At 43.0% G+C, this 19,633-nt stretch overlaps 1 protein-coding gene across 2 annotated transcripts; it reads right to left on the reverse strand.

Moving 5' to 3' along the window:
- Window positions 1–2,616: 2,616 nt before the first annotated feature.
- RP9 (RP9 pre-mRNA splicing factor) lies at window positions 2,617–18,323 on the reverse strand. 2 transcript variants are annotated; one of them, XM_054571346.1, is made up of 6 exons: window positions 18,111–18,323; window positions 10,252–10,282; window positions 9,048–9,177; window positions 5,691–5,782; window positions 3,756–3,817; window positions 2,617–3,187 (listed from the first exon to the last, which is right to left on the reverse strand). In XM_054571346.1, the coding sequence occupies exons 1-6, from the start codon at window positions 18,260–18,262 to the stop codon at window positions 2,992–2,994; spliced, it is 663 nt and encodes a 220-aa protein (XP_054427321.1). In that variant the 5' UTR covers window positions 18,263–18,323; the 3' UTR covers window positions 2,617–2,991. The 2 variants fall into 2 exon arrangements, with proteins under 2 accessions (XP_054427321.1, XP_054427322.1); XM_054571347.1 differs by lacking the exons at window positions 5,691–5,782; window positions 10,252–10,282.
- Between the last annotated feature and the right edge of the window lie 1,310 nt (window positions 18,324–19,633).

The following is a 19,633-nucleotide window of genomic DNA, read 5'->3' on the forward strand; positions in this document are numbered from 1 at the left end:
CCTGGGACAGGGAACAAGTTGGCAGGAGAAGGAGAGGGAAATTTATGGAAAGAAGTTCTTAGAAAGGTGGGGCAGGCCCCACCCGACCATGCATCTGCTGAGAAAACAAGGCTAGTGCTAACCATCAGGGGCAGAAGGCCCTTTTTGTGTTTTGTTTGGTGGACAGGAATGATCCTGACACTCATTTCACCTTCTGAGTCTGAAGTGATTTCAGGTACTAAGGATGAGTGACAGAATACAATAAAAGATGCCTCCATTGCTCTTTTTTTAATAAAGATTTTTTTATTTTTATTTTTAGAGAGGGGAAGAGAGGGAGAAAGAGATGGAGAGAAACATCGATGTGTGGTTGCTTCTTGGTGCACCGCCTACCAGGGACCTGGCCCACAACCCAGGCCTGTGCCCTGACCAGGAATGGAACTGGCGACCCTTTGGTTCGCAGTCCGGAGCCCAATCCACTGAGACACACCAGCCAGGGCAGTCATTGCTCTTACTGCTTGTGAAATTCCAAGGGTTTTGGGAACTGTGAGCCAGGAACTGTAGACTAAGTCCAAACATGAGAAATATGTATTTAGCCATCTGAGTAACCAAATACATATTTCTTATAAATCACAGTGTCACAGAAGGACCAAGGAAACAACTGAATTGTGGTAGAGGAATGGTTAAATGAAATCAGCACATTCACACTTAGGACTGCTGTGGCCATTTAAAGCTCAAAGGAAGCAGTAAGATTGCCCAGGTATAGAAATTGAAAAGAGGTCATAGGACAATATTCAAAGTGTTATTCAGTTATATAAAACTAGTAAATGTGTGTTTGGTAATGCATTTTAAAAAATATTGGGAAGGCTATATATCTAAAACCATTATAAGTAGGTGCTCATTCTTTACTGTATAATGGCTCTGAACTGGGAACATTTTATGAGCATGTATTACTTTTATAATTTTAAGTTTTTAAAATCCTCACTTGAGGCTATGTTTATTGATTTTAGAGAGAGGGAGAACAGAGGCAGAAAGAGAGAGAGAGAGAGAGAGAGAGATCTGTTGCCTCCCATATATACCCCTACCAGCAATTGAACCTGCAACCTAGGTATGTTCCCTGACCAGGAATCGAACCTGCAATCTTTTCATGTACAGGACAATGCTCCAACCAACTGAGCCACCCAGCCAGGGCTTAAAACAGTTTTGAAATGTTTGCAACACAGCAGTCGAAGAATTTGAGGACATGAGTGAGCAGGGAGGATGAAAGGAAGAAGATCCCCAAGGAAGCAGGAATACGTAATGATAGCTTAGGTAGTAACGTAAGCAGCTAACTCAGCAATAGAAACGTGTCACACTGTGTTCTAAGTGCTTTACAAGTATTGAGTCAATTCTTGATGACTGTGTGAGGTAAGTATTGTCCGTCAAGGCAATGGAGACAACAAGGAGGGTCAAGCAGCTGGCCCAATCTGATAGGCCCAACCTGACTGAACCACTGTATTAATTTTCTATTGCTGCATAACAAATTACCACAGGATGGTTTGAAACAGCAACCAATTATATTATCTTACAGTCCTGTAGGTCATAATTCTGGGCGGGTTCAGCTGGGTTCTCTGCTAAGTGCCTCCCATGACCAAAATCGAGATGTCTGCAGGGTTGGGCTTATATCTGGAGGCTCTGGTGAAGACTATGCATTCAAGGTCACTGGGGCTGGAAAAACTGAAACCCCTTAGCTCTAGGAGTGAGTTCCCCGTTTCCTTGCTGGCTGTTAGTCAGGGGCCTGTGAATTAAGAGTTTGCCGCAAGTAGTGATTACAGTCTGCGGCGTCACTTGCAATGCGGCTCCTCATCTTTACCTTTCAAGTCAGCAATGGCATGTGGACTCTTTCACCGGCTTGGAATGGGTGAAAACTGGAATTTTACAGGGCTCTTATGATTTGGTTAGGAACACCCAAGCAATTTCCCTCTCCTTGTGCTTGTAACAGTGATCAAATCATGACAATAAAATTCATCACCTTAACAGTCCTGAAAATTGGGGGAGAAATTTTGGGGCCATTTTAGAATGCTGCCTCCCATAACTGTGGTGATGGATTGGAAGATCAGTGGGTTGATAGGCTGTCTGTGTGAAGGGAGGTCTGAGGGCTTCTAAAGCTTTCCTGGATATAACTGGAAAAGCTCAGCTTGAAGGGAGCTGTCTGAGGATGAACTTCATGGACTCAGTTGAGTTTGGAGATGATGAATTTGTGGGGGCACCAATCTACATAGCTGTGTGATTATTCTCTAGCAGGGTGGGTGCAGGGGCAGAGGAAGTTTGAGGATCTAAGAAAGTTGGGCAAAAGGACCACAGATCAAGGGTGAAGACAGGCTTAAGGGATAGACTCTGGAACACTGGCCAGAAACAGGAGAAAGGGGACCAGATGAGGCAGCAGTGATGGTAGTTAACCGGTAGGGGCCACAGGCAATGTCCAGATTCCAGCTAAAGCAAGAAGTGGAGGAAGGCTCCTGTAAGGCGGAGAGAAGGCTGAAGAGTTTTCATAATTAAGCCTTATGTACCTTTTAAATTTCAAACACACTCATGTATTATTCAGAAATTTAAAAAAAAAAACACATTTGAAAAATAAATAATGACCTTTTATTATGATCAGCAACAGAGGAAGGTCCAGCCTGCAGTCTGGGAGCTCAGCAGCCTCGCCGTGGAAGGTGACGGCGCCTGGAGGGGCGTCCTCAGAGACCCCCTCAGTCCCGCCGCCCTGCCATTTCTCAGGAATCGCCAACCCCAGTGACCAGCAGGACGACACTGCAAGAGCTTTCCTGCCAGAAGTTGGCAGTTGTCCTGAGCGAGCACCTGGGAGGGTGCGAGTCCCGCTCCGCTGGCCACACCTTCCCTGGAAGGTAGGCGAGAACACACGGGTGTGGCACCAGACACCCTCCTCGGTGTCCTCTCTGACCCCACGGTCCCCTGCTCTTTGGTCCCTGTGTCTGATCTCCCAGATGAGGGTCTGAACAAGCCTAATTCCCGTCAGTCTGAGTCCGAGCTCTCGTGTGACTTGGAAGACTTATGCTTTCGTTTCTTCTTCTTCTTCTCTTTCTTCTTTTTCTTATGCTTCTCTTTCTTCTTCCTTTTCTTGTGTCTCTCCTTACCCTCTGAGGAGCTGGAGCTGCTTCCATCGTCATCTGAGGTGGAATCTTCCAATAGTTGCTTTAACTGCTGTATCCTAAACAGATAAGATTGGTCAAAGGACTATAAACCATAACTTAAATTTTTTTTTTAAGATATAAGATTAGTAGTGAGGGTAAGAAAAGTCACAAAATAATCATCTCATTAAGCACAGTGCTTATTTTTATTTTTGCATGTTTTCTCCATTCTTGTCTCTGTCCATGGCTTTTTCACAGGACTGTAACCAGCATACCAGCATTCTGTGTTCTTTTCATTGTCCTAAATATTTCTGCATGCAATATCCCTACTATTATAACTTCTTTTTTAAGAATGTAAAAGTTTACAAAGACATATAATCTTCATAGTCTACCCTTACTTTGGTATCTTTTTTTTCAGTTTTATTTTTTATTCTTCTAAAAATATTTTATTGTTTATGCTATTACAGTTGTCCCCTGCTATTATAACTTCTAACAGATACATACTTTCTAGATCATTCCTCCACTGCTCAAGTTCATACTAAGTAATCTACCTCCTCGAAACCACTCCTCTTATTCTGGAATGGTTGTTTCCCACCTAATATAATATAAAACTTTAAGAGGATATTGTTATCATCAGGGGAACCTTACCTTATATCCTTCTCATGTCTTTTATTCTCTCGTATGATGTCATACATGGGATCTTCATGTGCCTTGAAGATTAGACAAGGTTAAGGTTTGGTTAGGCTTAATAGATTGTTAGTTAAATTAAAATTAAATCCCTGTTTCACTGAAATCAGCACCGCCACCCTCATTTGGTGATATTTTATAGGTTTTTAAAGAATTTTTTATTATAGGTTCTGATCCTTCCTGAGGGTCACCAGTACTTCAAACTCATGGAGGGTATTACAAAGATTTTCCAATTATACAAATATGGGATGATAATTTAAATATCCTTTATAAGGAAATAAGCCCAATAAAGTCATTAATAAATACTATTCAAGGTTAGAAATATTGAGGTAATTCTCTTTCTCTATGTGGACAGATGATGAAAAGATATAATTAAAACAAGTGAGTTGGAAAATGATATATAAGAATGCATGGGTAGGTTTAACAAATCGACATTTCTTTCTCAAATCAATAAAGTAAAAAAAAAAAAGAAAAAAAGAAAAAAAGAACGATTTATTTATATGTGCACAAAAACATGTGCCAAAAAAGAAGTCTGACAGTGTACTCATCAAGCTACTTCCTATAAATTCCCTTTGGGGAGAACAGCAAGATTGGACTTGAAAAATCATTTTTAGAAAACCATATTTTAATGCTTTCATTAGGTTAAAATAAGGCAAATGTAGTCTTGTAATTATCTATATAATTTAAAATAACTTAAAGTACTTAAAAATATGAATGTACATAGTGTGAATTTTATCGTATGTGAATTATCTTTGAAAATTTTTTTTTAACAATTTTACATATTAAGTTAAAAATATCTATTACCTTACCACTTAGGGATATTCACTTCTAACAGTTTACTGTGTTCTTATAGTCATTATTATAATTTACAAAAAATTATAACCATATTATTTTAGTCTCTATTCTCTTTTTCACTTATGTTTTCATGAACAGCTTCACATGACACTACACCTTCTTCTAAAACATAATTCTTACAAGCTACATGGTTTCTGTGTGTTCAGTAATTTATGTTGGTATGTTCCCCATTGAAGTTGTCGCTGATTTTTCTTTAGTTTCTATTTTTTAATCATATAAATAATTCTGAAAGTCATCCTTCTATATTCATAAAAATTTGTATATGTTGACGTTCTGTTTTATCCTTAGGATCAACTCTTAGTATTTAGATTTCTAAATTTAAAAAATAATGAATATGTTTAAGTTTTTGAGATTTACCACCAAATTATCTGTTAGAGGAGCTATAAAAATTGATCCAGCTATCAATGATTTATCCAGATAAATAAAGCACAATATTTTCAATGTCTTAAAAATCCCAGGAGAATCTTTGTGGACCCCAGCTTGATATATGCCAATAATCCCAATATACTTGATACACATAGTGAAATTGGCTGAAACGGTTACTGAATAGTGAATTTTAGCAGTTACTGAATGGTGAATTAACACCCCTGGGAGGGGGCTCTGTTAAAATAAAGTGAGGAAATGACTCTATTTTACTGTTATCTAATGGGGACATATCATTTACACACACTTCCAATTTATAATAGAAAGATAATCTCATCTGTAGACAAAAACGGGAAACCAGACCTTGGTTTTTTTTTTTAATGAAATATGATTTTTTAAAATATAATAAATAAGTGGATAACAGTGTCTGCCTCAGAAAAAGAATCATTTCCCAAGGCAAAAGCAAATAGCACTTCAATAAGAAGTTAGTTTTTTGTTAATGTAACTAATCTTTCACAAAGTCAACTTAACAGATACGCAGTTAACACCAGATATTTTGGCCTAAAGGTTTCTGTGAATATATTTTCTGTGAACCTCCAGTTCACTTGTTGACTGTCTGATTCATGGATATTCACCATTGTTTGTAAACATAAATTGACACTCTGGGGTTTTACTTACTACTCTGAACTGTTCTAACTTTTGGTTGCCTTTGATAAAGAAAGGGCATTCTTTGTCGCCCGTTCGGTGACCATACCGTTTACAACGCCAACCTAAAAACAAAGAAAAAGGGGATATATTTTTGTAAGATAATGTATTTTTACTTAATAAGATAAAGTATCAGTAGCTCATATTAAAAGTATTTTTCATTAGATTCCAATTTTAAAAGCAAATGCAATCAGTGGAGGAAACATGTATGATCCAGAAAATAGAGGGAAGCTAATTACTTCCTCAAGCATCCTTTAATCCTGGAATTTTAGAAATGAGCCAAACACTTACTAAGCAATCCCATGCAAAAAGCAAAGTGTAATTTCATTTTATTTTTTAACTGTGTGTTATAGGTTGAATTGTGTCATGCCTCTTGACCCCTTCCCCCCATTATGTTGAATGTCCTAACTGCCAGTACTTCAGAATGTGGCCTTACTGGGAGGTTAAGGTCTTTAGGGAGGCCCTCAGTGAGAACCAACGCTGATGGCACCTAGATTTCAGCCTTTTCGCTGCTGGAACCGTGAGACAATGATTTCTCTGGTTTAAGTCATTCAGTCTGTGGTACCTGGTTACGGAAGCCCTGGCAATCTAGAGAGGCATCAGTTCTGACCAAGGAGTCAGGAAGAGGGATTATAGCTAAAATCAGCTAATTCTGCTCCATGCTGGCTGCTACTGAAAATATGTAGCGACAGGAAATTAATGCTTTTCCCTTTCTGAGAGTTGGTAGTGGGAAACCATTGGAAAAAATGAAGTTTAGGGATTCTTGATTGCCATGTACATGCTCCGACCTTACCGCCCCACTATTTCCTTCCACCTGGGGAAGAAGGAATGCACTTGTAATGCAAATGCAGACCCCTTAAACAGATGCCCGCCTTTATGACAAAGATGGAGGGATGGTCCGTGCCATGGACAGATGTGTGTGTATCAAGGATCCAGACTATCTGTGATCAAAACTCTGTTAAAGGAAAGGTGGTCCTTGTAACTCAAAGTGTGGTTGATGGGCCAGCAAGTCCCGCATCATGTGGGAGTCTGTTAGAAATAGAGTATCAGGCCCACCCTAGGTGACCCTAAGTAACACTTAGATCACTGAAATCAGTAAGATGAGAACAGGGGTTACATGTTTTTTCTCACCTGGGATGGATCCATGTTTTGCGGAGCCTGAAGCTTAGATAGCCTAAGGGGAGTAGGGTTTTTAGGGAAAAGAAAAATCTTGCCTCTGCAAGAAAGGAGCATATGAACTCATCATTGAGAATTCACAGGCCTTTAGAAGGTGCAGGTAAAGGGCCCTAAAACTTAAGCTTCATTAACTTCATGGTAAAGCTGGTTCTGGTCCTAACCAAACACTCTTAATTTGCAAGTCAATGAAAACAACTATAAAAGAGTAAGTGAAACACAACTAATCACCCCATTAAACAGAAGAGTGGTTTATAAACTTAAAAAAAAAAGTGCAGTGGACTTCTGGGTAAAGATGGCAGACTGAAACAGTAATTTATTTTCATTCCCTTCCTGATAATCCCGTAAAAATTACAACAAAGACAACACCTTTAAAAAGGCATGAACCACAAGGACAGGGAAAATAGTAAGGGAGACAACAGTGAAAAATATTGGAAGTTAGAATGAAGGTAAGCATGTGCAACATGAACAGCAGACCCCAGGAAACTAAATTCTAAGCCAGTGGGAGGGAGAACTGAGAACCAAGTCAGTTTCAATTTGTAGAACCCCTCAAAGCTCAGGAATTGGTAGCATCCTTCTAGAGTTGAAGGGGTAGCTTAAATAAGGGAGATTGAATCTCCCCAGCCACAGAACAGGAGGTTCATTCTCTGGAGAAGGTGAAAGCAAGGTCTCTGGCTGTGGAGACTCCAGGCCTGTTGGGAGGCAAGGTGCTACAATGGACACAGGAAGAGGAGGAGGGTGCCTGAATGCTGCTGATGAGACTTCACAGCCTTACTCCTCATGTCGGGTCCCAGGACACAAGGGTGTGGCCTTCACCTTCAGCAGGGAACGACTTTTCTGTTAACCAGCCTAAGGAGAAAGACTCAGAGATACTGATCTCAGAGGTTATTGTTTACAACAATAAAATAAATATTTTGTTATCTGTTAACCAGCGCAGACAGGTCACCCTACAGTGAGATCCAGTTACCAATCTCTACTCAAAAGTGAACTCTGCCCTTCTAAATTTCTCACTCCTGGACAGGAGTCAGGGTGGTACCAGCCTCCAAGAGGACTCTAGAAGGCCCACGGCCAGACATGCACACCCTCAGGCAGGCCCCTGGCACAGTGAATAGGCCTCAGCTGTGTAAGCAACAGCATTACTATGGAAATGACAGCTTGTGATTCCTGAGGCTGGGCCATAAGATACAGCATGGCTTGCACCTTGCTGTCTCTTGGATCACTGGCTCTGGGGAAAGCCCACTCTAATATCTAAGATAAAACACTCTTACAGAGAAGTAGAGATATGTAGCAAAAACTGATGGTTTTATATAGTAAGAAGTCAACTGATAAGAAATCTGAAAAATCAAGGGGCAGGAATACAGGGGTGAGCAAAAGTAGGTTTATAGTTGTGAGTACATGAAAGAGTTCATTCTTGTATTTATTATTTATTAATCATGGTATTATTTATAACTGTAAATCTACTTTTGCCCGCCCCTGTGTAATCATGTTATTTAGATAGGATGGAGCTAAGCTTCAAAATAACCTTAAGAGAGGTTCAGGTGGTTACCTTTGAGGTGAGGGGAATGGGGGAAAGGAGCTGGGAAAAGCTATTTTAATTATGTGCATGAAGAATCTCTGTAGAAACAAATGTCTTTAAAAGGCTGCAGGACCCTTTCTTCAAATGCCAAAGGCGCTGCTGCCCTGGAGGGGCAGGGGGTGGGGGATGTGCGCGCAGAGCTCTGCCAGTCCCAAACCCACCCTCTGTGGCCTGTAGCTCCCCTCAGCTTCCGTGCAGAAACCTGAGCACCACTGAGGGAGGGTGGCTGACTGCGGCAAGACCCACAGGGACCTGCCCCCCAATGCACCCCTGGGCCTCACGGCATTACTACGCGGGAGAGCCTTGCTGTTGCAGGAATGTTACCGCAGAGGGCGCCCCGCGGGCAGCTGCCATCCTGTGGAAAGACCACCGCACTTGGAGGCAGAAGCCCTGGAGTCACACCTCTGCTGCACCGGTAACCTCGGACCGCTTACTGACACAAGGAAGTTGGTGTCGTTATCTATAAAACAGACCATGCTGACATTAGCAGCGCTGTGATGAGAGCGAGGTTAATGTGCTTCGTGACTCGTGGGCTATAACTTGCGTGTGTTCAGGAGGACTGGACGCACTTCCACACTCACATTGCATAACTTTGACCTCCTTCCCCAGCGGCATCCAAAGTCCTTTTGTCGGCGCGTGAGCCAGAAACTCCCTGGCATGTTCATTGCCCGGTACATCTGGTATACAGTCTTCTGGCCTGGTCTCATCTTCCTGAAACAGGAAACAACGTGTAAACAATATAGTTATGAGCGCCGGAATTCTCTCCCACCTACGTCAGAACACAGCATCTCTGGCTTCCTCGGGAGGAGGGGCTTCCATGGTCATCATGACTTACCCTCCCAGGCGCTGGAAAGACAAGTGAGACGGGACAGACAAATGGAAATAACTGCACCAGAAGAATTACGTCATGAAAACGAAGCAGCTGTTCTTGGAGAAAAGTTACTAGTATTGTTCACTAGTAACACAGAAGTCATGTGCACAGAAATGATTTGTGAGCTCCAATTTCTGATTCTAAGATTACAACAAGTTTTCTGCTGACTTAAAAGCTTTGTGGAATGAGGCAAAGTATAGGATTAAACAAGGAAGGTTTCCTGGAATAATAATGTATTAAGTTAAAATGGATTCTACTTTGAAAGCCACTGCCATGTTTTACAATCTCACACATGCTGTATTTATGAAATGTATTTTCACCACCAAATAATTGCATTATACAATTAAAATGATTTTTTTAACTTTTTGATTTATTTTTACATTTCCATGAATATTAAGTTTATAATGATTTGTTTTTTACAATTAAAACTTAGCAAACAAAAGGCTGCTTTGGCCTTTAACCACTCCTCTGAGCCCCACTGCCCCAGAGACGGGGACCCGGGCCAGGCTGCTGGAGAAGGGGCTCCTGCACCAGGGGCTCGGGGCTGGGCTGCTGGTCAGAGGGTCTGCTGGTCTCTGAGCTGGTGACACTCAGGGGACCAGCACCGGTGCAGAGTCAGCACCGGGACAGCAGAGCTTGGAGGGGGAGAGAAGGGGAGTGACGATGGCTGAGGAGCACACGTGGGCCTGCCCTGGTTTCCTAGGGAACAGACACTACGCTGATGAAATTTCTACAAAGGAATGGACCTGTGACAAAGCCCGAAGTGTATGACTGGCATCTGCAGGGAAGAAACAGGGTCATCATGAAAAGAGGTTCAAAACCACAGGCAGCTGTTTGCATAACAAGTGACTGAGTCTGAGTACTGAGTCTAATACATCTACGAGGATAACCACATGGATGAACTTCACACTGACCTTGATAAGCCCAGGAGGAGGTTTCTCATAACTAGAAAAAAACAAAAACAAAAACCACCATCAACCATGTTAGCAGGAACATAACACATTTTATTACTATTTTTTAATCCTCACCTGAGGTTATGTTCATTGATTTTAGAGAGGGAGAAGGGAGGCGGATAGGGGAAGGGGGTCGGGGGCGTGGAGATAGTGGGGCGGGGGAGAGAGAGAGAGAGAGACAGACAGACAGACAGACATCAATGTGAGAGAGAAACATCTATTGGTTGCCTCTTGTATGACCCCTGACCTGGGATCAAAGCCCTCTGCCTTTTCATGTATGAGACAATACTCCAACTGAGCCACCTGGTCAGGGCAAACAGTATATTTTTAATAAAAACTTAAAAGTATGTGTTATATCTAAAAACAGTTAATAAAATATGTCCAGCACCCAAGAGATCACAGATAAATAAACTGATGCTATACCACATCCTGCTGAGATCTAGAACTTAAATTCACTGAAACAGTAACTAACTTGATGTCTTAGCACAATTACATCCTTTTATTTTCAGAAGGGAAAGCAAGAGATGACAGGGAAAATGTGAGGTAAGAAGACCCATGAATTGATTATGGTTCCAAACTGTTATAGTTGTCAGGTTGTTGACCTAGCATAACTTTCACTTACTCAACATTGAATAGGGTAGCTCCTAAAACCTTTTTAACAATGATTAAATATTTTCCTCATCCTGACCCTGTTCTTATGCACCAACTTTAAAGACCATTTAAAAGAGAGTAAATATGAGGGTACAGTGGTTAGCAAGGATTGGGTAAGGGAAAAGTGAAATGCTTCTCCTGTCCTCTAAGATGTGAATGAAAACACTTTGGCAATGTGATACTCTGATTTATAATAAGAAATACATAATTTGGTCTTTATCCACTGCCCTTGGTACAGAGCTCCTAAAACCCTTGTAACTCTTACATGAGAGCCATAAGGTCATCTTTTGCTGTAGTATTGAATTTTGTTCCCAAATTTTGATATAGCTCTAGAGCAATAAAGGTGATTCTTTTTGTTATTTATAACAAGCTCTTTTCAATGAAACCGAGTTTATATTAATGCTGTGACTTTTAGAAAGCTATGGATGGGGGCTGGTTGCCAGGGGAACCAGCCAGGTGATTAGAGGATGGGCCTTTCAGGCCAGTCTCTAGGGTGGTTGAATTAATCGCCGATGCCAAAGATTAATGAATCATGCCTATGTAATAAAGCCTCTATAAAATCCTAAAGGTTGGGGTTCAGAGAGCTTCAGGGTTGCCAGACCCTGGAGAGGGCATGGCTGGGAGCTCCACACCCCTTCCCATGTCCCTTGCCCATCTCTCTCTTCCATTTGGCTGTTCTAAGAGCTACATCCTTTTAAAATAAACCAGTAATCTAGTAAGTGAAATGTTTTCCTGAGTTTTATGGGCTATTCTAGTAAATTAAAATGCAGGAGGGGGTTGCAGGAATCTCTTATTTATAACTGATCAGAAACACAGGTGACAACCTGGATTTGGTGATTGGCACCTAAAGTGTGTGTGGGTGGGAGAGACTTGTGGGACTGTTTCCTTAACTTGTAGGTTCTGATGCCCTATCTCCAGGTAGACAGTGTCAGAATTCAGTTAAATGTGTAGGACATCCACTGGATGTCCTCTGAGAACAGGAGAGTTGCTTGTTGGTGTTGGAAAACCCCCATGCAGCTGGACCACAGTGTAGTGTTGTAAGTGTAATCTGGGTGTAGAGGAGAACAGGAGTGTTTTTTTCCTCTTCAATGGGTGATGGATGAGAAGGTCCATGAGCAGCCATAGCAAGAAAAACTTCCCTTTGGGTTTCTCTCTGGACCTTTCCAAATGAAGAGTGTGATGGAGGCTTCTCTGAGCTCATTCTCATCATCCCTAATCCAGAGCTTTTCTGAAGGGACAGAGGAGGAATTATTCCCTAAAGATTACACAGTAATGGACAACAGTGTGGTAGGGGGCCTAATGGGGTTATATGGTAATGGAAAAAATACAATAAAAAAATAAATGATTTTTTAAAAAGTGAAAAAATAAATAAAATAATTTACATTCCCTTAAAAAAGAGACTGCATGGTAAGTAACTTTTTATGTATGCTGTTTTCCAAAGCAAATACTGAGAATATTTCCAGTGGAAAGCTGTGGCATGTCTTAAGCCTAGACTTCTCTTAGCAGAAACAGTTCACACAAAGTTGGGAAGGGGATGTATTTCACCAGCAGCTAGTCCCTAGAAAAAAATAATGCTGTGCTTTATGCAAGGGAATCTGTAAGGGAAGTGGTCAGTCTATGTAAATATCCCCACAACCCAGTGATAAAGAGTAAGGGAAACTTTAAGCAAACAGAATCAGTTGGGGAGGGTTTCTGGGAGGAGCTAGGGCTTATGGAAATGCTGGTATACTCTTTGACACCAGGAGGACCCTACAAGAGAACCCTGCAGGAAGAACTGTGTTTATAATAAAGCTCTATGGTTCTACGTTCTCTTTCCCATAATTTCCACTTCTCTTCTATAAAAACCCCTCCAACTTGGCATGCAGGCCACAGTGTGCACGTGGCTTGCAACCCTTTCCTTGAGTAAATTCTTTTTGGTGACAAAACACTTACTTGATGTTTTTCAGTTCACTCGAACAGTACTTTCTTTTTGCCATAGGAGCTGTACAAATAACATATGGCCAAACAAGCTAAGATCCAAATTCCTGAACAGTATGTAAATGTTTTTTCCTAGATGGAAAAGGAATCGGATGGAACTGCATATTTTGAAATCTATTATTATTAGCAATGGCTTTCCCTAAAAGGTACATTTTCCAACTGTTTTCACAAGATTAAAGGCACATGGTTAGTGTTTTTTCCTAGGGCTAAAGAACTCCTTAGTTTATGCAGCATGTTAAAAAAGATATTTCTTCAAAAGTAAGGTAATACTTAACTATTAAAAATAACAGATTTGGCCTTGGCTGGTGTGGCTCAGTAGATTGAGCACCAGTCTGTGAACCAAAAGGTTGCTGGTTTGATTCTCTGTCAGGGCACAGTCCTAGGTTGCAGGCCAGGTCCCCAGTTGGGGGCATGGAAGAGGCAACCAGCTGATGTTTCTCTTACACATCAATGTTCTTCTCCTTCTCTTTCTCTGAAAAATAAATAAAATCTTAAAAAAAAAAAATTGAAGTGGGAATGGTAGTGCACTGTTGCAGTTGAAATGTCTCCATTATCTTTGTAGCTAATCCTTAGAAAATAAATAATGGTGGAGACCCATTATTTTGTACTATCTGTGATGCCTTAGATTTATATCATTCAAATTCTAGTAAGTTGCTCTGAACAGTAGGAAGACTAAATTTTAAAAAATAAAGAGCCCTGGCTGGTGTGGCTCAATGGATTGAGCACTGGACTGCAAACCAAAGGGTCGCTGGTTCAATTCCCAGTTAGGGCACATGCCTGGGTTATGGCCCAGGTCCCCAGTAGCGGGCACATGAGAGGCAACCACACATTGATATTTTTCTCCCTCTTTCTCCTTCTCTTTCCCTCTCTCAAAAATAAATAAAGTTTTTAAAAAAGAGAGACTAAATTTAGATAAGAGAAGAAAAAATTATCTTCCCTAGTGGGTATGGGAGAAGAAATCTTTATTTTGGCAAGTACTTAAAAATATTCTTTGGATTTTTGCGTGCTGGGGTGGGACTTCTTTTGGAAGAGTCCTCATATAAGTATGCTCTATTCCAGTCCTTTCTGCAGCTGGCTCCCAGGGGCTGGAAGGCAGAGACAACAACACTGCCTCATACACACAGAGCCTCCACTCTGTCTCCTGGCAGCCCGCGAGCGCTGGAGTGACAGCGCTGGAGTGTGAGAAGGCAGAGGACTCCAATGCCTTAGGGGCCTGGTAGGTATGGTCAAAGGGTAAGAAAGGTTAGACTGTATTAAAAGACCAGAGGAGTGTGAGGGGAACGAAAAAGGGCTTGCCAGCTTTTAAAGGGTTTGAATTTAATTTGTAAAATACCACTATGGGGCTTCCCATTTAATATGGCCTGTTGACCAACTTACTTTTCTGCCTTCCTTTCCCAGACTGTCTTTAAATGACAGTAAAGGAATAAAAAAGGCAAGAAGCCACAAAAATCCTTGGAGGAGATACTAGTAGAGAACAATTCCAAGACAGAGCTGTGAAGACAATGGGAAGTAGAAGAAAGTAACTGATTTCTTAAGGTGGAAGAAGTTGCAACCTTTGGAAGACAGGTGTTGGGAGTAGGAACCCTGAATTGCTAACTGTATTCTTCCCCATTGCCAGGAGACTCTGTCTGCCCTCACCCTTCAAAGACTCTACAGGTTTAGTTGCCTGTGAAACTTAACTGCAGAGGCCCCAGATATATGGGAATATTAGGGTGGGGATGAGGGTGAGCACTGGCTGAAAAGAGTTAAGTCTTAGTCTGAACTCTGGAACCAACCCCGGCCCACCCCCTGCTGCCATCCAAATGGCAGCCAGCCATATTTCTGACACCCAGGCCTGAGAATGGGAGGTTCTTCTTTGGCTGAACAGGTCCCAGAAAAAAACTCCAGCTCCTGATATGTGGGAACCTCCCCATGAAAAGGGCAGATCACTGTGAAATTTACAGCCACCCTGACGTCCCTACTGTGAAATTTATAGCGAGCAAATCAGCACCTCTACATACTCTCTCAACAGCCCCATATCAGAACGGAACAACTTTATAATGCCCCCCCCTTTTTTTTAAGAGAGAGGGGATGGGAGGGAGACAGAGAAGGAGAGAAACATCGATGTGACAAAGAGACACTGATCAGTTGCTTCTTGTACAGGCCATGACTGGGGACTGAACTTGCAATGTGGGCATGTGCCCTATAACTGGGAATTGAACCAGCGACCTTTCTCTTTGTGGGATGACACCCAACCAACTGAGCCACACCCAACCAACTGAGCCACACCCACCAGGGCTATAATGCCTTACTGTTAATAGGGAAGACCCAAGGATCCCTACACAGTAGGAAAAAACCTCTTGAGTGAAAGAGATCAAAAGAAAAGGCAAATAAACAGGCAATGGAAGGAGAAGAAAACAAAAACTAATGTGTAGTTTTAAAGATGAGAGAAGATATGTTATTGATGAAATCAACAATAGGATTCTATGTAAAAAATTCTCAGAACAAGGAAAAGCTCTTGAAAATTAAAAATATAATTGGAACTTAAAAAAAGTGCAATGGTGGTAGTATTGGAAAATAAATCTTAGAGAAAGTAGAATGAAAAGACAAAAAGATGTAAAATATGAGCGAAAAGACAGGATCAACAATAGTCTAAGAAAAAAATGGAGGGAAGGAAACTAAAGCACAAATCATGTATGAATATTAAATAGTCATGAAATGTTAAAAAAATAAAAATTTTTAAAAAATCCAGTGAAAGGAGGAAAAAAAAACCAGAGAGGAAAAAGTTTACATTATCATAAAACTGCAAAACACTTGGGATGAAGAATTCTTTAAAGTTTCTAAAGTCAGAGTCAGGTAGAACAAGTAACTTGTAAGAGAAAGGGAATCATAGTGGCATCAGATTTCTCAGCATGATTGGGAGTTAAAAATGGTGGCACACCAATTTTGAAGTTGAGTGAAAATAATTTCTAACCTAGAAATCTATACCTAGCGAAACCCTTATCATGTGTGAGAGAACAAAGACATTTCCAGGTATGAAAGGACTCAACAAATTTACCCCAAAGGCACTTTTTCGTAGGAAGTTACCAAATATGCTTCAACAAAATGAGGAAAGACTGAAAGAGGAAGACAGAGGATCCAGGTATGGAATCCAAGACTGGAGACAGGCAGAGGGAGTCCCGGGATGAGTGTTGTACACCAGGTCTAGACGGTACCCAGAGTCTACTGGAGGAGAACATGAGGAAGATTCTAGGTTTAAAAAGATGAACTGATAGATGGTCTGATGTGGAAAAAGTACTCTCAGAGTCAGAGCCTTTGGAATAAAATTAGCACTCAGTAATAGGAAATTAAGCAAATGAAAAGAAAAATAACCTGAGGCTCTTATTAACTACTTGAAAAACAACACTTGTATGAAATCAAATCATAGAACACCACTTGGCTCAAAAATAAAAAATGCTATATAGTTATAATAATGTTAATACTAACTTGAATTAACAGAATTATAATTGGAAGGGTGGAGACAAAGTTAGGGAAAGAGAACTAAAGCCTCATCTTCTATGACATGAGGTTAATAGGGAATGTCTACTATTTAATTAAAAAAAAAACAAACAAACACAGTACAAGCACCTCATTTAGAAATATGTAGTTAAATCCCAGTAGGAAAAAACCCTAATTTCCTAGTTGAGGCCATTTCCTAGCTGAGGCCGTTAGAGGGAGGGGTGCAGGGAGTGTGCGGAGGTGTAGGGGGGTGGAGGATGAGTAGGGACGCAGAACCACTTTTCTTTCTTTTCCGTTTTTAATTGGCCTCTTAGGAGTATTTGATGTTTGAACTACATGACTCTGGAAATAGAAATTTTTATTTAAATGTAAACAAGCTTCAGAACTAGCCAAACCAGGTATGTGAACAACCAGAAAGTATTAAGTCTTTAAAACTGAAAAATCTCCCTGGTCTGGGAATCAGACACCTGGGCTCCTCTTTAGGTTTACTGTTTATAGGTCAATGACTCCTTGATCAGGTTACTTAACCCTTGAACCTGCATTTTCTTATCTGCAAAAAAGGAGGTTATAATCTCTCCAGTGTCGGTGAGTCACAAGGTAAGTGTATAGTATTAACCACTGTCCGGCACCTTACAGTTAAAGGATATTGAGGGCTGGGCTGGGCCGGGCCAGGCCGGGCCCTGCCTGAGCTTACACGGGGAAGGATTTTTGGGTGTGCCTTACTGAGCAGACTGAGTGAACCGAACAGAGTAGCCTGATGGGGCCAGGGCTGTGGGTGCAAGCCATGCAAGACCCTTGTCCTGCAACCACTTCCTTACTGAGGTGACACTCAGCTCAAGGGCCACACTGAAAAGAGCAGGCCGGGCTCCACAAAGCAATGCGTTTTGTGTCAAAGCTCCAAGCGACACTGACTTCTTCAGCTACTTAAGAGAATCACAGGATGGCAGAGAAGAACGGGAAGGTCATGAATGCAACCTCCCACCTGATGTTTGTCTCCTTCACAGCCTACCCTCCTCCCAGCCGTTACCTGGACTCCCCTTGACCCCTCGGGGGACCGGGAGCGCAGTGTCCTGGGTCGGGCGAGGCTCACCCGCAAGAGTGTACGTCTCTGGTGCTAACTCTTTTTGTTGAGCTGGAGTCGGCCTCTCTGTAGCTTCCACGCTTAATTCGGGTTAAAGTTCTCTGGGCTAGAGGGCAAGTCTACACTCTTCTACCTGTCAGCCACCTCCCAGAAGTTAGGGACAGGTCCCTCACTCCACTGTTTATCCTTTCCACACTAACGTTACAGGACTTCCCTTAGAAACAAATGAAAAGATTGTATCGGGTTCACAGTGGGCCCTGTGACCTGAACACCGTGAAAGGACCGGGACCAAAGTGCACTTCTCGCGTATTCAGTCTCCAAACCCAGAGCGAGCGCCTTGTAGAGCCCCAGCGAAACTCCCGACACCCGGGCACGCGGACACCAACCGCGGCTCCGCGGACGGAAGCGCTCCCCGCCCCCCGCGTGCACCCCGGAGCCTGGGGGCGGGGCCCCGGGGGAGCCTGGCACCGGCCTTCCCTCCCGCCGTGGGGCGGCTGCCAGGCGAGTGCGCGCCGCCCGGGATCGGTTACCGCAGCCGGGCTGCCTGCCCACTGGCGGGTCTCCGAGGGCCCCGCCTATGGCGCCCAGGCGGCGCCCGTTCCTCGCTGGAGCCCGGGGACGGGCGGGGACTCACAAGGACTCCAGGTGCTTGAGCTGCTGCAGCTGCTGCGCGTCTTGTCGCCGCCGCTTCTGCTCCTGGCGCCGCTGCAGCTCCTGCTCCCGCGGCTCTCGCGCCCGCCGTGCGCTCCCGGCCCCCGGGTCGGCGTGCCGGGGCCGGGACGACATCGCGGCCCGCGCGGCTCAGGCGGCGACGAAGACGGCACTTCCTCCGCGCGTGCCCGCGGGTCACCGCAGCGCCCCCTTCGGCCGCCGCCCCGGTCGTCTCCCCGAGGCGCGGCCCTGAGTTCTGGCTCGCAGCGCCGGCCCGCCGCCTGGCCGGTTGAAGCTGGAGGTTGGATCGCGCCCTCTGGCGGCGGCTCGGGGGTGGGAATGCCGGCGGTGGGACGTTGGGAGTCCTTCCGGCCTGAGGACCTGTGCGGGCCATGCGGCTCCCTTCGCGTTGTTGTGATGGTTTAATAATACCAGTATTAAAAATTAATGCTTTCCATGATCATGAAATACTTTTATGTTTAATAAAAGTAATAGTTTAGAATTCATTTTTTAGTAGTAATGTGAATTCGTGATGATAAACAGGACCTTTAAAGCGTAAGCTAAAAACCATTGAAAAAAGTTTCAAGGTTGGCTATTGGCAGGGCATTATGCCTACACTGAATTTGAAAACAAAGATGTGAAGACCCTGAGAAAGAAGACAACTACCAAGAAATGGCTCTTGGTAGCTAACTGGGTTCACATTTAAAAAAGGAAAATGAAAATAGCAGCATTTCTTGGGTCTACCAGTCAAGGCAGGTTCAGGGAGGTTTTCTTTATTGGACCCGCCTCCTAGCGTGAACTGCCTGCGTGCACTGTGTGCCGGACATCTGAGCCAGTCTTCATAAGTGAGAGCCTGGAATCCTAGTTGCACCAACAGGACCGAGACTTTAACTGTCTTGTCAGAGCCGCACTCCTCTGTCCCTGACTAATTCGAGTAGCTCCATTCTGACCAATCTGCACAGTACTGTTTGGACCAATCAAACTGTGAGTCCTTATTTGCATGAGGATGGACCAGTGATGGATCAGGAGTAGAACTTTTTTTCTTTTTTTATTATTATTTTTATTTTGAGAGTGTTTTTATTAAGCCGGGGAACTGAAATAAAGAAGTGCCTAGAAAGCAACAGGAGAGAGACTAGGCAGGGCTGCTATAAGCTCACTGGACAGAGAAAAATGGGCCTTGGCAACAGGTCTAGGGTGTTAGCCGCGAAAGAGCTGCTGCCACCCATTGCTTCTCTGGTTGCAAGTCTTGCGGGGACCTTTAGAATTTGAGTTGAACGCCTGCGGGGGGAATAAGAGGTGGAAAGGAAAGGTGCTAGCATGCTCTTGGGACTTATTTCTATGTAGGTTAGCTCCCTTCTGGATTGCGGAGCGCTCTTTCCTTTCCCCCTGAAGGCTGTATTTCTCCTGATGGAGCTGAAGACATCTCATCGGTGCATATCCCAGGGCTGCCTCTTTGCCACAGCTGTGCTCCTTCATCCTTGAGTAGTAACATCACTGAGCTGTTCC

Source organism: Pteronotus mesoamericanus, unplaced genomic scaffold (genome assembly GCF_021234165.1).
Source record: "Pteronotus mesoamericanus isolate MK-2021 breed Mesoamerican mustached bat unplaced genomic scaffold, CSHL_Meso_final contig_220, whole genome shotgun sequence".
NCBI classification, from domain to species: domain Eukaryota; kingdom Metazoa; phylum Chordata; class Mammalia; order Chiroptera; family Mormoopidae; genus Pteronotus; species Pteronotus mesoamericanus.

Excerpts from the sequence above, each read along its gene's own strand:
- RP9 (XM_054571346.1), bottom strand. The coding sequence starts at position 18,262 with ATGTCGTCCCGGCCCCGGCACGCCGACCCGGGGGCCGGGAGCGCACGG. Across the intron at positions 3,818-5,690 it reads AGTTAGAACAGTTCAGAGTA|GCACATGAAGATCCCATGTA; the intron begins GTAAGTAAAACC and ends CTAATCTTCAAG. Across the intron at positions 3,188-3,755 it reads AGACATGAGAAGGATATAAG|GATACAGCAGTTAAAGCAAC; the intron begins GTAAGGTTCCCC and ends TTATCTGTTTAG.